Source organism: Clarias gariepinus, chromosome 6, assembly GCF_024256425.1.
Source record: "Clarias gariepinus isolate MV-2021 ecotype Netherlands chromosome 6, CGAR_prim_01v2, whole genome shotgun sequence".
Taxonomy (NCBI): domain Eukaryota; kingdom Metazoa; phylum Chordata; class Actinopteri; order Siluriformes; family Clariidae; genus Clarias; species Clarias gariepinus.
This window is the reverse complement of record NC_071105.1, coordinates 151222-166079: the sequence shown is the minus strand read 5'-3', so window position 1 is coordinate 166079 and position 14858 is coordinate 151222. Positions and strand designations below refer to the sequence as shown.

The following is a 14858-nucleotide window of genomic DNA, read 5'->3' as shown; positions in this document are numbered from 1 at the left end:
TCCTGAAGCAGCAAAACAAGCCCAGACCATCACACTACCACCACCATATTTTACTGTTGGTATGATGTTCTTTTTCTAAAATGCTGTGTTACTTTTAAGCCAGATGTAACGGGACACGCACCTTCCAAAAAGTTCAACTTTTGTCTTGTCGGTTCACAAGGTATATTTCCAAAAGTCTTGGCAATCATTGAGATGTTTTTTAGCAAAATTGAGACGAGCCTTAATGTTCTTTTTGCGTAAAAATGGTTTGCGCCTTGGAAATCTGCCATGCAGGCCGTTTTTGCTCAGTCTCTTTCTTATGGTGGAGTCGTGAACACTGACCTTAATTGAGGCAAGTTTAGATGTTGTCCGGGGGTCTTTTGTGGCCTCTCGGATGAGTTGTCTCTGCGCTCTTGGGGTAATTTTGCTCGGCCGGCCACTCCTGGGAAGGTTCACCACTGTTCCATGTTTTTGCCATTTGTGGATAATGGCTCTCACTGTGGTTCGCTGGAGTCCCAAAGCTTTAGAAATGGCTTTATAACCTTTACCAGACTGATAGATCTCAATTACTTTTGTTCTCATTTGTTCCTGAATTTCTTTGGATTTTGGCATGATGTCTAGCTTTTGAGGTGCTTTTGGTCTACTTCTCTGTGTCAGGTAGCTCCTATTTAAGTGATTTCTTGATTGAAACAGGTGTGGCAGTAATCAGGCCTGGGGTGACTACAGAAATTGAACTCAGGTGTGATAAACCACAGTTAAGTTATTTTTTAACAAGGGGGGCAATCACTTTTTCACACAGGGCCATGTAGATTTGGAGTTTTTTTTCTTCCTTAATAACGTAAAACTTTATTTAAAAAACAGCATTTTGTGTTCAATTATGTTATCTTTGACTAATAGTTAATGGTTTTTGATAAGCAGAAACATTTAAGTGTGACAAACATGCAAAAGAATAAGAAATCAGGAAGGGGCAAATAGTTTTTTACCCAACTGTACACTTTGACCTTCCAGTACAACTCAGTTCTCAGATCACTCATTAGTTGTGGGGTGTATCAATGATGGCCAGGAAATACCTAGTAAATTGGTGTGACAGGAACCACCTTGACCTGAATGTGACTGAGACCAAGGAGATGAAAGAAAAATGACAGACCAGGTTGTACTATTTGAGGAAACTCGTTAGAAAGGCTAGCTCAATACTGGGCGCTCCCTTGGAATGTTTGGAGCTTGTAGTGAAGAGACAACCTGCAGGCTAAACGTCTCGGGTTACTTTGCTGTAACCCTGTTCCCTAAAACGGCGGGAACGAGATGCTGCGTGAAAACGCTATGGGAACATCTTGTCATGTTGCCGGTTGTGAAGCATATGTGTATCAAACACGCCAAATTTTTGGCTTTTATAACCTCGGTGGGTGACGTCATCTGATAGGACGCACCTGCAGGTTATAAATAGGAGTGAACCGGAAACGTTCCTCAGATTGATTTGTCTGAACGGACGTCTGGTCACGTAGGCAGTGCGGCATTGGGACGCAGCATCTCGTTCCCGCCTTTTTAGGGAACAGGGTAACCCGAGATGTTCCCTTTCAAAGGCTACACTGAATGCTGCGTGAAAATGCTATGGGAACGAAAGTGCCAACCCTGCCGCACTGCAAGTGTCTGGACTCCAAGGTTGTGTAGCGTGTGTGCACAAGGCCGAGAAATTCTCAGAACTATGTCTGGGTAGCTGACTCGAGGACCCGTGAGCCCGGAGTAGCATGAACATTCAGACTAAAAATGTAATAAATGTGTGCGGAGAGGACAACCCTCCGTGTCACACACTTGCTGCAGGGGAATACCTCTTGCTAGTGCAATAGATGAGGCGATCCCTCTGGTTGAATGAGCCCTGATTCCTAGAGGCGAAGTGAGCCCACACGCCTCATAGGAGAGGGCAATAGCATCTCTCACGCAGCTTGCGGCTTCAAAACATGTAAAAGCTGCTCTGACTTACGCCACTGACTAATGCGGTGGACGTAAATCTGAAGAGCAAGTACTGGACACGCACCAACTTTCAAACACATTCCATTTGAGGGCATAAGCTCTTCTAGGGGAGGCAGCCCTAGCACTTAGAATAGTCTTAATTACGCTGGCTGGAAGACCAGCTTGACTTAGTTGGTCCTGTTCAGGGACCGCCAAGGCGTCCAGACGCAGGGGCTGGAAGTCAGAGAGTAGTAAAGGGGACATTTGCTGATCTTGCGAGGCAAAGAGGTCCACCTCCACTACATGAAATTTTCCCAGACTGTAAATCGCCCTGAGGGACAGGAACCTGGTACGCTAGCTATTTAGCGGCGCGAGCACAGTCCGCCCTGGCGATTAATATATGAGACTGCCAGAGTGTTGTCCACCCGCACTAGGACAAGGTAGTCTTAACTGCTGGAGGAAGTGCTTTAGGGTCCGAAATAGAGCCATGATTTTGAGGTAATTGATGTGCCACGCAAAAAGATGGCCTCTCCAGCTCCCTTGGGCTGGACAGTCATCTAAGACCGCACCCCAGCCCATGAGGGAAGCATCTGTCGTTAGCATCTGCAACGACAAGACGAACTTAGAGTGGGACCCAGAGTCAGAAACCGGTGTCTGAACCACATAGGAAGGGTACGAAGCACCTGGCACGTAGCCCTTATTGGAGATTGGCCTTAGAGTAAAATCCCCTGGTTCTTAGCCACAACTGAAACGCTCTCATGTGCAGAAGGCCAAAAGGTGTCACTGTGGATGCAGCTGCCATGAGAGCTAAGATCTCTGAAAGTGATGGTCACTTTCTGGTCTAGCTTGATTTCCTTGACGGTGTTGAGAATGGATTCGACACGAGCGGGAGACAGCTGTGCACGCTTGCGCTCAAATTCCATGTGACACCCAAAAATGTTGTCCTTTAAACAGGAAAGAGCATGCTTTCATGGCATTGGCCCGCAAAAAAAGCCCGCAAAATCTAAAAAATTGGACGCAGCCCCCCGTTCCTCTTGGGAACCAAAAAATACCAAATGCCGTAGCCTAACTCTTTGTCTGGTAGGGGAACATATTACATGGCCCTATTTCCCACCAACTTATGTCAGCAGATGCGCACTTTCCGGTTTCTTGGAAGTGGAGACCACGCCATTGAAACGCAGAGGGTGATGTGAGAACTGAATCCTGTAATTTCTTTGTACAGTGCTTAGTACCCAAGGAGATATACTTGGCAGTAGCTTCCACGCTGCCAGTTTCTCAGAAAGGGGTAAAGTCTCGGCGGCTTGGTTAAACGGGGGGGATGTTAGAAAAAAAAGGGGATGTTAGAAAAAAAAAAACGAAGAACTAACATTTTATTGGAGACTGGAGTTGCCCGAAACACCAGTGGTGGCGGAGCAAGAACACCAACCTCCTGGGGGTACCAGGGAGAACTCTTCATTCTTTGAAAGGAATTCTGCGTACCTCCCCCCATTGGGGGGCCACCCCCCACGGTCCTGGGCACATGAACCTCAGGGCTTCTGTGTGAAGACAATATGCCAGTCTGACCTCTTTTGAGGCGGATTGCGTGACGCACCCCAATTTTGCGAGGGGGTGCCCAGCTCAAAAACACTCTCCTTGTGTGTTTCACGCCTCGCAACAGTCAGACTCCGACAGTCCGACAGTGGGTGGCCGACAGTCCCGACTCTTAAACATTGCGGGGAAGGATTTTCCTTAAGGCTTGTTATATAACTTCGCCTCATGAACCTAGTGGCGACCGAGTTAATGACATCGCCAAGTACGCCGGGAGGCGATATGGGGCAACGCGGAGGAATACATGATCCTTCTCCCTGAGATTCAACAAGAAGTGCCTCTCCGCGGAAACCATAGCAGCCATAAAACATTTAGATTTACATTTACATTTAGGCATTTGGCAGACGCTCTTTTCCAGAGCGACTTACAAAAAGTGCTTTAATGTTTACAACATTGGATACATACTTACACTGGGTTAACTAGGTTAATAACTAAGTACCATTAGTCCAACACATCTGAGGTTTTTTTTTTTTTTTCGGGGGGGGGGGGGGTTTAGTCCAAGTACTGGAGAAACAGATGCGTCTTGAGTCGTCGTTTAAAGATAGTCAAAGTCTCTGATGTACGGACATCTACAGGAAGTTCATTCCACCACCTAGGTGCCAGAACAGAAAAGAGCCTGGATGAATGCCGCCCTCGATCCCTGAGAGATGGTGGGATGAGGCGAGCAGTGCTGGAGGATCGGAGGGAACGTGGTGCAGTTCGTGGTGTAATTAGCGCAGAGAGGTAAGTGGGTGCTGGGCCATTTTTAGCTTTGTAGGCAAGCATCAGTGTTTTGAATTTGATGCGGGCAGCTACAGGAAGCCAGTGCAGGGAGCGGAGGAGTGGGGTGGTGTGGGAAAACTTGGGAAGGTTAAAAACGAGTCGTGCTGCTGCATTCTGGATCAGTTGCAGAGGACGAATCGTGGACAAAGGCAGGCCTGCCAGGAGTGAGTTGCAGTAGTCCAGTCTTGAAATAACAAGGGACTGAACAAAACGGCCGATAGCACGAGCCGTCTGCTTTGTTGCACGAAGAGAAAGTCTGTGGCCCGGCGTAAGTCCAATACGCCTAACCTTGCAGATCCCCACCAGTACTCAAGTCTCTCAGCAGGTCAGCCTGGTAGGCGTGCAAAACCGCCATGGTGAGCAATGGAGCACCAACCTGACCTGCTGCCTGAAAAGCTTTTCCCTCCAAATTTTCAAATTCAAATTCAAATTTTATTTGTCACATACACAAACATACACAGTACGAAATGTAGTGAAATGCTTATACGACTGCCATTGTTCCTAAAAGAGCATTAAAGTTTACAAATAAGAAATAAATATGAATAAAAGAAATACGATAGAAATTAAATAGAAAAATTAAATTAAACTAGGAAAAATAGAACTAAAAATAAAAATTGAAATGTGCTAGGAAAAATAGAACTAAAAATAAAAATAGAAATATGATGTACATAAAAATAGAAATATACTGTACAAATTGAAATATACTGTACTGGGTGTGCAAATATGCATAGAACCAAAGTGTCTTTGTGCGGAGGTTATTAAAGTGTCTTTTTGCACTGGTCCAGGATGTAGACGTAAACATGTAGTGTAGTTGTGAAGGTAGGTGTGCAAAGTTATTAAAGTGTCTTTGTGCAATGGTCCAGGATGTAAACGTACAACATGTAGTGTAGATATGAAAGAAGGTGTGCGTGTAATTGTCCATAGTGTTCATGGATGTAAAAAGATTTGATCAATTTGAAAAGATTGTGTTAGTTCTGCATAGTGGTGTGGTTGTGGTTGAGAGACCTTATCGCCTGCGGGAAGAAGCTCCTCCTCAGTCTCTCTGTGTTGGCCTTCAGGGAGCGGAATCGCTTCCCAGACCGCAACAGAGTAAACAGTCCATTATTGGGGTGGCTGAGGTCCTTCACGATCTTCCTGGCCTTGGTCAAGCACCGCTTGCTGTAGATCGAGTGCAGGTCAGGGAGCTCGATGCGGATGATGCACTCAGCTCATCGCACCACCCTCTGTAGAGCTCGTCTGTCCTGCATGGTGCTGTTCCCGAACCAGGTCGTGATATTTCCCGTTAGGATGCTCTCTATGGTGTAGGAGTAGAAATTCCTGAGCACCTTGGAGGGCAGTCTAAAGTCTCTCAAGCGTCTGAGGTGGTAGAGACGCTGCCGGGCCTTTTTTACCACGGTGTTGATGTGACAGGACCATGCCAGGTCCTGTGTGATGTGAACACCGAGGTATCTGAAGCTGTCCACTCTCTCCACTGGGCTCCTGTTGATGACGGGGGTCTGGTAGTTCCTCACCTGCTTTGTACTGAAGTCCATCTATCAGCTCCTTTGTCTTACTGACGTTCAGGAGGAGATTGTTTCTCTGGCACCAGTTCTCCAGATTTCCAACCTCCTCCAGGTAGGCAGTCTCATCGTTGTTCGTGATCAGGCCCACCACAACAGTGTCGTCAGCAAACTTGATGATGGTGGTGGAGCTGGTAGTGGCCACGCAGTCGTGGGTGTACAGTGAGTACAGCAGGGGGCTCAGAACACAACCCTGGGGGGCTCCAGTGCTGAGAGTGAGGGAGGCTGAGACATGTCCGCCCATCCCTACTGCCTGTGGTCTGCCAGTCAGAAAATTGGAGATCCACTGACACATTGATGAGCTGAGTCCCAGGTGCTCCAGCTTGGTGGTAAGTGTGGAGGGAATTATGGTATTAAATGCAGAACTGTAGTCGATGAAGAGCATTTTCACATAATTCCCCCTCCGAGTGTCCAGGTGAGTGAGAGATGTATGGAGGAGATGAGAGATTGCATCGTCCGTGGAACGGTTTGGATGATAAGCAAACTGTAGTGGGTCCAGTGTGTCTGGTAGTGAAGAGATGATGAAGATTGTGCCTTGTAGCCGTCCTTGACCATTGTATAGCAGTGGTCCAGTGTCCTTTCGCCCCTGGTGGGGCAGGTGATGTGCTGATAAAAGTTCGGCGCTGCACGTTTGAGGTTGGCACTGTCCCCCGCCACAATAAGCGCAGCGTCCTGGTGTTGTGATTGTTGTTGTGTGAGTGCCTCATGCAGCTTGCATAAGGCAGTGTCCGTGTCCGCTTGTGGTGGAATATAAACGGCACTGATTATGACCGATGTAAACTCCCGAGGAAGAAAAAAAGGACGACACATGATGGACAGTAGTTCCAGATTTGGTGTGCAGGAGCGTGTGAGAGGAACAACACTCGCGCTGTTGCACCAGCTGCTGTTCACCATTAAACACACGCCGCCTCCCCTTGACTTTCCTGAGTCCCGTGTCCTGTCCATGCGGTGAACTGAGTAGAACTCGGCCGGCTGGATGGCGTGGTCCGGCACCGCTGGGTTCAGCCATGTCTCGGCGAAGCAGAGGAGATTGCAGTCCCGAATGTCTCTCTGGAACTGTACCCTGGCCCTGAGGTCATCGAGCTTGTTTTCCAGTGACTGGACGTTGGCGAGCAGGATGCTAGGCAGAGGTGTGCGGTGTGCACGGGCTCTCGGCCTGTTCCTGACGCTGGCTCGTTTCCCTCGGGGCCGCTGCTTCGCGTCGCGTCGCGTCCTTTGTTGTCCCTCAGGATCTCACTCGGCCAGCTCGGATCCGGAGTTAAAAACGTCGAATTGTGAGTAGATTGGATATCAATAGAAACAAGAGTGTCTCTATCATAACTAATGTACTCCATGGTGGTAATTTTGCCGGTTTTAAAACGCTGTAAACTAACTTAAAGAACAAAAACAAAGAAAAGGTGGTCGGAGCAGTCGTGACGGCAGCCGACCTCACCGGCGCCATTTGGAATCGCCCCAGGCCTTCTCCAGGGAAGATAAAAAGTCTACACAGCTTGAAAGGAAGTAATAGCTTTTCAGGAAGGATGATGTCCCAGAAGAGAGATAGCCTGGAAGCGTCTCTTCTATCTGGGTGTCATCATATAACTCTATAAGCTTCTACCTCAACTATATTTAAATAAATAAATAAGTTGATGGAAGGAAAAAACGGGATGAATACAGCTTACTCCATGAAAGGGTTAACTTATATGGAGCTTGCTGAGAAAGGGGGGAGAGCGTCGTTGAGGCTCCGCCCCCCGGCCACCCGACAGAACCTGCCGTCTATGTTTATTTATTTATTTTATTTATTTTTTATTTTTTTAAATGCTTAGAGGCTATTACCATCTCCGCGGAAGCAAGAGAGGATGTTTATCCTTGTCCATTTACAAGCCAGGGCGGGCTTGAGAGCGGACAGAGGAATTTCCCAATCCGAAGAGAACACTTCAGCTCCTCTGTGACAAAGAACGCTACAGGAAGTCTTTTCTGCCGACTGGAATTAGGCGTTACAATAACTCTGCTCTGTGTCAAGAGAGGAATCACTTGAATATAATTGTATAAATTCATAAAGTCATATCCTTCATCCTCTCTTTTATTACTATTTGCTGGTGCACCTTATGTACAGTTTTCCTTTCCACCTGTATATATGATCATCATGCACATGAACATAGAAACAGAATATTTATATAATTTGACAGCATTTCTATATATTAAGTGCACCTTAAATTTTAAATTATTTTTACCTCATTAATGCACCTTCTTTCTATCACTAACAAAGTGCACTCTTTTCCCCTCTGTGTGTGTGTGTGTGTAGTTTATTTTAAATGTGCGGCTGGATTATCGTATCTCATGTCTTCTGAGTATCTTTAAGCGAGAGTTTGATGAGAGCAACTCACAGACAGAGACATCAATCAACCCCGAATCCCAGGCCAGCGTTCAGGGTGAGTAAGTGTGTGTATGGGCGTATATATATATATATATATATATATATATATATATATATATATATATATATATATATATAGATATATATATACAGAGGAACCTCGGATTACGAGCTTAATTCGTTCCGGAAGCGGGCTCGTATTCCAAAACACTCGTAAACCAAATTTAATTTACCCATAGGAAATAATGCAAACTTAAATTATTCGTTCTACAGCCCAAAAAAATAAATACAATATAATTAATACAAAATATAAAGTAAAAATAAAACAAATTAATCTGTACTTTACCTTAAATTTTTTTCAAAATAAATCCCGACAGATAAGGGTTTTCGTTTGTGCACGCAGGGTGTATGTGTGTAAAATGTGCACACACACACACACACACACATTAACGGATAGACCGTTTTTAAAACTGTTTAAAAATTTGCAAGGAACATTCCTAGTCACACTCACGTGAGCGCATACTAACAGAATCACTGCTGTAAGTAAAACAACAACAACAACAAAAAAAAACTAAACAGCTCCTCACCTTTGAAAACAATCGCGACAGAGAGGGGGGCTGAAGGGGGGCTTGCTCGGGTTTACAGCCCTCTTCTCTCAGGTTGCCAAACAAAGACACAAACACACAGGCACACTCAAAAACACTGCACGCACTAAGACCCAGCAGGGGAGACGATAGGTCTCGGCTTTACAGCTCCCCTTCTCTCAGGTTGCCAAATAAACACACAAACTTCTCTCTGTCGCGATTGTTTTCAAAGGTGAGGAGCCATTTAATTTGTTTTTTGTTGTTGTTTTACTTGCAGCAGTGATTCTGTTAGTATGTGCTCACGTGAGTGTGACTAGCGATGTTCCTTGCTAATTTTTAAACGCTTTTAAAAATGGTCTCTCCGTTAATGTGTGTGCGCGCGCACGTACATCACACACACACACACACACACACAGCGTGTGTGTGTGTGTGTGTGTATTCACCCAGCAGGAGAGGCGATTACCTACAATTCTGCTGCAAGAGACAGAAAAACCGTTGGCTCACTTGTGATGACGTAACCCTCGTTGTTAAAACAAGAAGCGCATGCGTGAAACATGATACTCTGTGCTCGTAAACTAAGACAATGCTCGTTTTTCAAGTCAAAAATTATAAAAAATTGTTGCTCGTCTTGCGAAACACGCGTAAACCGCATTACTCGTAATCCGAGGTTCCACTGTATATATATATATATATATATATATATATATATATATATATATAAATATATATCCCATGGTAGGGCCCAGAGAAATGTCAATCTGAGGAGAAACAGATGCTTTTTTTAACACATAAGAGCTTAAGTGTGTGTATGTGTGTGTGTTGATGTGCTGTGGACTGTGTGTAGGTGCACTTGACTTTGAGCACATTGAGGAGCAAGCAGAGGGAATATTTGGTGGAAGGTGAGATTTCTTTAAATATTACACTGTACATTAAATACAAGTCACATCACTACACACAGTCATTACTTCATCATCCAGTGACATCATCAAAGTCTTTACATTATCACATCATAGTATCACAAAGTGATTGATGCTAAGAACCTACAAAGTTGTATCCACCGTTGTGAGATGAAGTTTACACACACTCCTCGTGGACATGAAGGTCGGGGCAAGATCAGGCATTTAGTGATTTCTTTGAACTTGGCTTTCTCTTGAGCAAAATGACTATATACCAACACACACACACGCACAAACACACACACACACACACACACACACCTTTAATAAATGTAAACTCAGAAAATTTGTAGCACAAGGTTGAAGCTATTTTGCAAATTATTTTTTTCTGATTTTTAAAAAAGGAATAAAAATTATCCCCACAGGACACCTAATATTTCATAGCAGATGCTTTTGGTCTCAACAGGGAACCCATCCTCATTTGAGTGATAAGCAGGAATTAATCTGCAGTCATACTATGTGTTAGAAGGCTGGAAGTTCAGTATAGCAGGAGATGTATTTAATTTAAAATGGAGTCCAGTTCATTAATGGAGGCTCAGGTAATCTGTAGGAAACTCCAGTCCTGAACTATCGAGTCCTCAGAGAACAGCTGTCTGTATCAGTCGAGGCCAGGACGTCTTCATGGTAAAGTGGAACCGTCCCCAGTCACCATATGTGACATGCTCCAGTGCTCCATGTGATGAGTTCTCCAACCAGAAACCGGGCACTGGGACGAGGGCAGAGGCGCGTCTGGATCACTGGCTCAGGAGCGACATGTGTAGCTCGACTGTGACCATAACTAACTGTTATCTCTCTTTCTTCTCATGTAAAAATTTATGTAAAAATATAGAGAACATGAAGAGAACATAAAAGGAACATGAGGAGAACATGAAAGAACATAAAAGGAAAAATGAGAACATGAGGAGAACATAGAGAGAACACAAGGAGAACAAATATAAAACATGGAAGAACATAAGAAGAACATAAGAAGAAAGAACATAATGAGAATGAGGAGAATATAAAGAGAACATGGAGAAAACATGGGGAGAACATTAAGAGAACACGAGAAGAGATAACAGTTGGGTATGGTCATAATCACAAAATGTTTAAGGTGAATGTATATTTAGTGCAGAGTGCAAGCAGAGACTAACTATGACATCATAACTAAAAGGGAGGAGTCGGAAGGAAACACAGACATGAGGGGGAACTGAGATGTAAAGCAAACAATCACCTCACCGTCACCAAACCTGAGTGATCAATAAGAATGGGGAAGACAGCATCTAAACATACCAGTTTACCATAATACTCTACGTCCATGAGTCCCCCCTATGGTGGGTTTTTGGCCTAGACTTAAACATTAAGACTGTGTCTGAGTCCTGAACATTAATTGAAAGGCTATACTATAATTTTGGAGCTTTGTAAAAAGCAAGCTCTATTCATTCCACACTTCATTCCACACTTAGCTTTGATGTAAGTTTGAGGTCATTGTCCTGTTGGAACACTTAATTATGTTCAAGTTTAAGGGTCTGCTGAAGAATTTCAAGGTTCTCCTACTTCTTTAGTCCATTCACTTTGCGCAGTGCACAAGTTTTCAGCAGAACAGCCCCAGAGTGTCCTACTACACAACACATCTGACACTTTTCTCCACCCATTCCAACCTGCCTGTACCTGCCTCTTCACCTCCTTTAAACACTCTTCCTTGCTCTGGACCGTTGACCCTAAGTACTTAAAATCCTGCACCTTCTTCACCTCTGCTCCCTGTAGCCTCACCGTTTCTCTTGAGACCCTTTCATTTACACACATGTATTCCGTCTTACTGCAGCTAACCTTCATACCTCCACATTTCCAAATTTTCTTTCACCTGTTCCCTGCTTTCTCTACAAAGCACAATGTCATTTGCAAACATCATAGTCCGTGGAGACTCCTGTCTTACCTACATTTACATTTAGGCATTTGGCAGACGCTCTTATCCAGAGCGACTTACAAAAAGTGCTTTAATGTTTACATAATTGGATACATACTTACACTGGGTTAACTAGGTTAATAACTAAGTGCCATTAGTCCAACACAACTAAGAAGAGGTTTTTTTTATTTTTTATTTTTTTACCTCATCTGTCATCCTGTCCATCACCAGAGCAAACAAAAAGGGGCTCAGAGTCAATCCTTGATGCAGACCCACCTCCACCTTGAACTCTTCTGTCACACCTACAGCACATCTCACCTCATACAACACCACAGCTCCTCTCTCGGCACCCTGACATACGCTTTCTCTAAATCTACAAAGATACAATGCAAGTCTTTATTATCTTCTGTACTTCTCCACCAGCATCCTTAAAGCAAATACTGCATCTGATGTACTCTTTCTAGGCATAAAACCATATTGTTGCTCACAAATGCTCACCTCTGTCCTTAACCTAGCTTCCACTACTCTTTCCCACAGCTTCATTGTATGGCTCATTAGCTTTATACCTCTATAATTGCCACAGCTCTGCACATCCCCCTGTTCTTATAAATCGGCACCAATACACTTTTCCTCCATTCCTCTGAAATCCGCTCACTCTCCAAGATCTTGTTAAACAAACTAGTCAGAAACTCTACTGCCACCTCTCCTAAGCATTTCCAAACCTCCACAGGTATGTCATCAGGACCAACAGCTTTTCCACTCTTCATCCTCTTTAACACCCTTCTCACCTCACTTTTACTAATATTTGCTACTTCCTGTTCCACAACAGTCACCTCTTCTACTCTTTGTTTTCTTTCGTTTTCCTCATTCATCAACTCCTTAAAGTACTCCTTCCATCTTCCCATTACATTCCTGGCATCTGTCAGTATATTTCCATCTCTACCTTTAATCACTCTAACCTGCTGCACATCCTTCCCATCTCTATCTCTCTGCCTTGCCAACCTGTACAGATCCACCTCTCCCTCCTGACTGTCCAGCCTAGCATACAAGTCCTCATATGCTCTTTGTTTGGCCTTTGCCACCTCTACCTTCACCTTACTCTGCATCTCCCTGTACTCCTGTCTACTCTCTTCAGTTCTCTCAGTGTCCAACTTCTTCTTAGCTAGCCTCTTTCCCTGTATACAGTACAATCCTGGACTTCCTCATTTCACCACCAAGTCTCCTTGTCCACTTTTTTCTTACCTGATGATACACCAAGTACCCTCCTACCTGTCTCCCTGATCACATTGGCTGTAGTTGTCCAGTCAACTAAAAGCACCTCCTGACCACCCATAGCCTGTCTCAACTCCCTAAAGACTACACAACATTCTTCCCTTCTCAGCTTTCACCACGCTACACTCTCCCCTACCAACACTTTGCAGTCACTGATCTCTTTCAGATTGCAACGTCGACACAAGATGTAGTCCATTTGAGTGCTTCTGCCTTCACTCTTATACTGTATGTCACCCTATGTTCCTGCCTCTTCTGGAAGAAAGTATTTACTACTTCCATTTCCATCCTCTTTGCAACGTCCACCACCATCTGTCCTTCTACATTCCTCTCCTGAAGACCAAACCTGCCCATCACATTTTCATCACCTCTGTTCCCTTCTCCAACATGTCCAATGAAGTCTGCACCAATCACCACTCTCTACAGATGTGGTCTTTAAAAACGCGCGTTTTCGGAAAAGGGATCCCACGACTTACCGCGAGTGCGCGCGGCAAGCTGTGAAAATGCCCTTCAATACCTGTAGGGGGCAGTCGTGTTTCAGTCTAAAGTATTGTGTGTCTACTGAAGCCGAAAAGTGTTATGTCTCTTAGGCACCCATTGACAGCAAGCGACAGAGCTCATAAACGTGTCAAGCTCAAACTGTTATGTATTTATTCATCATTTTCATTCAGAATTATTATTATTATTAGAAGTAGTTCTCCAAATTTATTATTATTATTATTATTGTAACGCACCCGCGCGTGTGCAAAAGGACTACAAAGATGTATGACGTTAGCCTATATTTACGCGCTTTCAAAGCAGACGGGTACTGGTGGCTCAGTGGTAGGTGATTCGCCCGCTATGCCGGAGACCCGGGTTCGATTCCCAGCCAGTGCTATTCGCTAAAATACCACGATATAGCCATTACATTATCAAGTTATGCTTCAGTACTAAATGCATGTTGGCAATTGAGAATTTTTTTTTTCTTAAGCTATGAAACACATTAGCACTCACCACACAGTTGCTGTAATTTAATGATTATCATAAGCAAAAAGTGTAAAACAAAGGATTCACATTTATTACATTTTCACCCAGAGCGGGATTCGAACCAGGGTCTGGACGATTTTATAGGATATACGGATATTATACAGATATTATTTAAGCAACGCCACACCACGTGGAAAGCAACAAAAATGCTTCAATTTCATTGGCTGTTACTGAGTGTCAGCTATTCACGACTGGCCCCCCCGCGGAACACAGAATCCCCGGGCTTTGACTGCGCTTTCTCCATTCGTTATTACAGGGGCGGACTGGGACCAAAAAGTGTCCCTGGACTTCCTGGCCCACAGCAGCCCACACCATAATACATTGGCTCATTAATGTAGAGATACATTTTTAACACCAGTTACTAGTATAAAAATATAACACAATGCAGAAATCAATGCTATTTAAACATGTTATTTGAAGTATCACTGAACATATATTGGGTCAAAGAAACGAAAAAAAAGAACATCAAGACAAACAACATATAAATCTATAAAGACAATATTTTGAAAGGAATGGCAATAAAACTGAACACGTAAGCTGAAATAAAATCAGTAGCAGCAGTAGCTCACGCTAGTAAACTAGTTAATTATTTTAATTATTAGGGTAGTCAAGATTAACACGAAATATTACTGAGAAACATTATTTCAATTAATATTGACCACCATCATAATAACTAGCACAAGTTAGTGCTGCTACTAATTTTATTCTGTTTGATTGCCATTCTTTTTACTTGGCTCTGGTAGATCAGGGGAGACGTGTTGGTCATCATCAGCATGTATTATGATGTGGGATGTGGTGCGCTGCTGGATCCAGCCTCACTGTCCCTGACCTGTTATAGACAGAATCTGTTCAATTGAAGCATTTCACAGCATTTACCTCTAAAGCTTTTTCTTATTTTCGCGTAACCTTTTCTTCTTCCTGCTTTTCATTCATGGAAATTATTATTAATTT

General features: G+C 43.9%; 1 protein-coding gene across 4 annotated transcripts in view; it reads left to right on the top strand.

Moving 5' to 3' along the window:
• The window catches only part of itpr1a (inositol 1,4,5-trisphosphate receptor, type 1a), a 147565-nt gene that overhangs the window by 43796 nt on the left and 88911 nt on the right, over nt 1–14858 (top strand). For all 4 annotated transcript variants that reach the window (XM_053498073.1, XM_053498072.1, XM_053498075.1 and 1 more), the window contains 2 exons: nt 8119–8245; nt 9619–9673. In XM_053498073.1, the coding sequence (XP_053354048.1) occupies nt 8119–8245; nt 9619–9673 (182 nt within the window). The remainder of the gene's footprint in view (nt 1–8118; nt 8246–9618; nt 9674–14858) is intronic.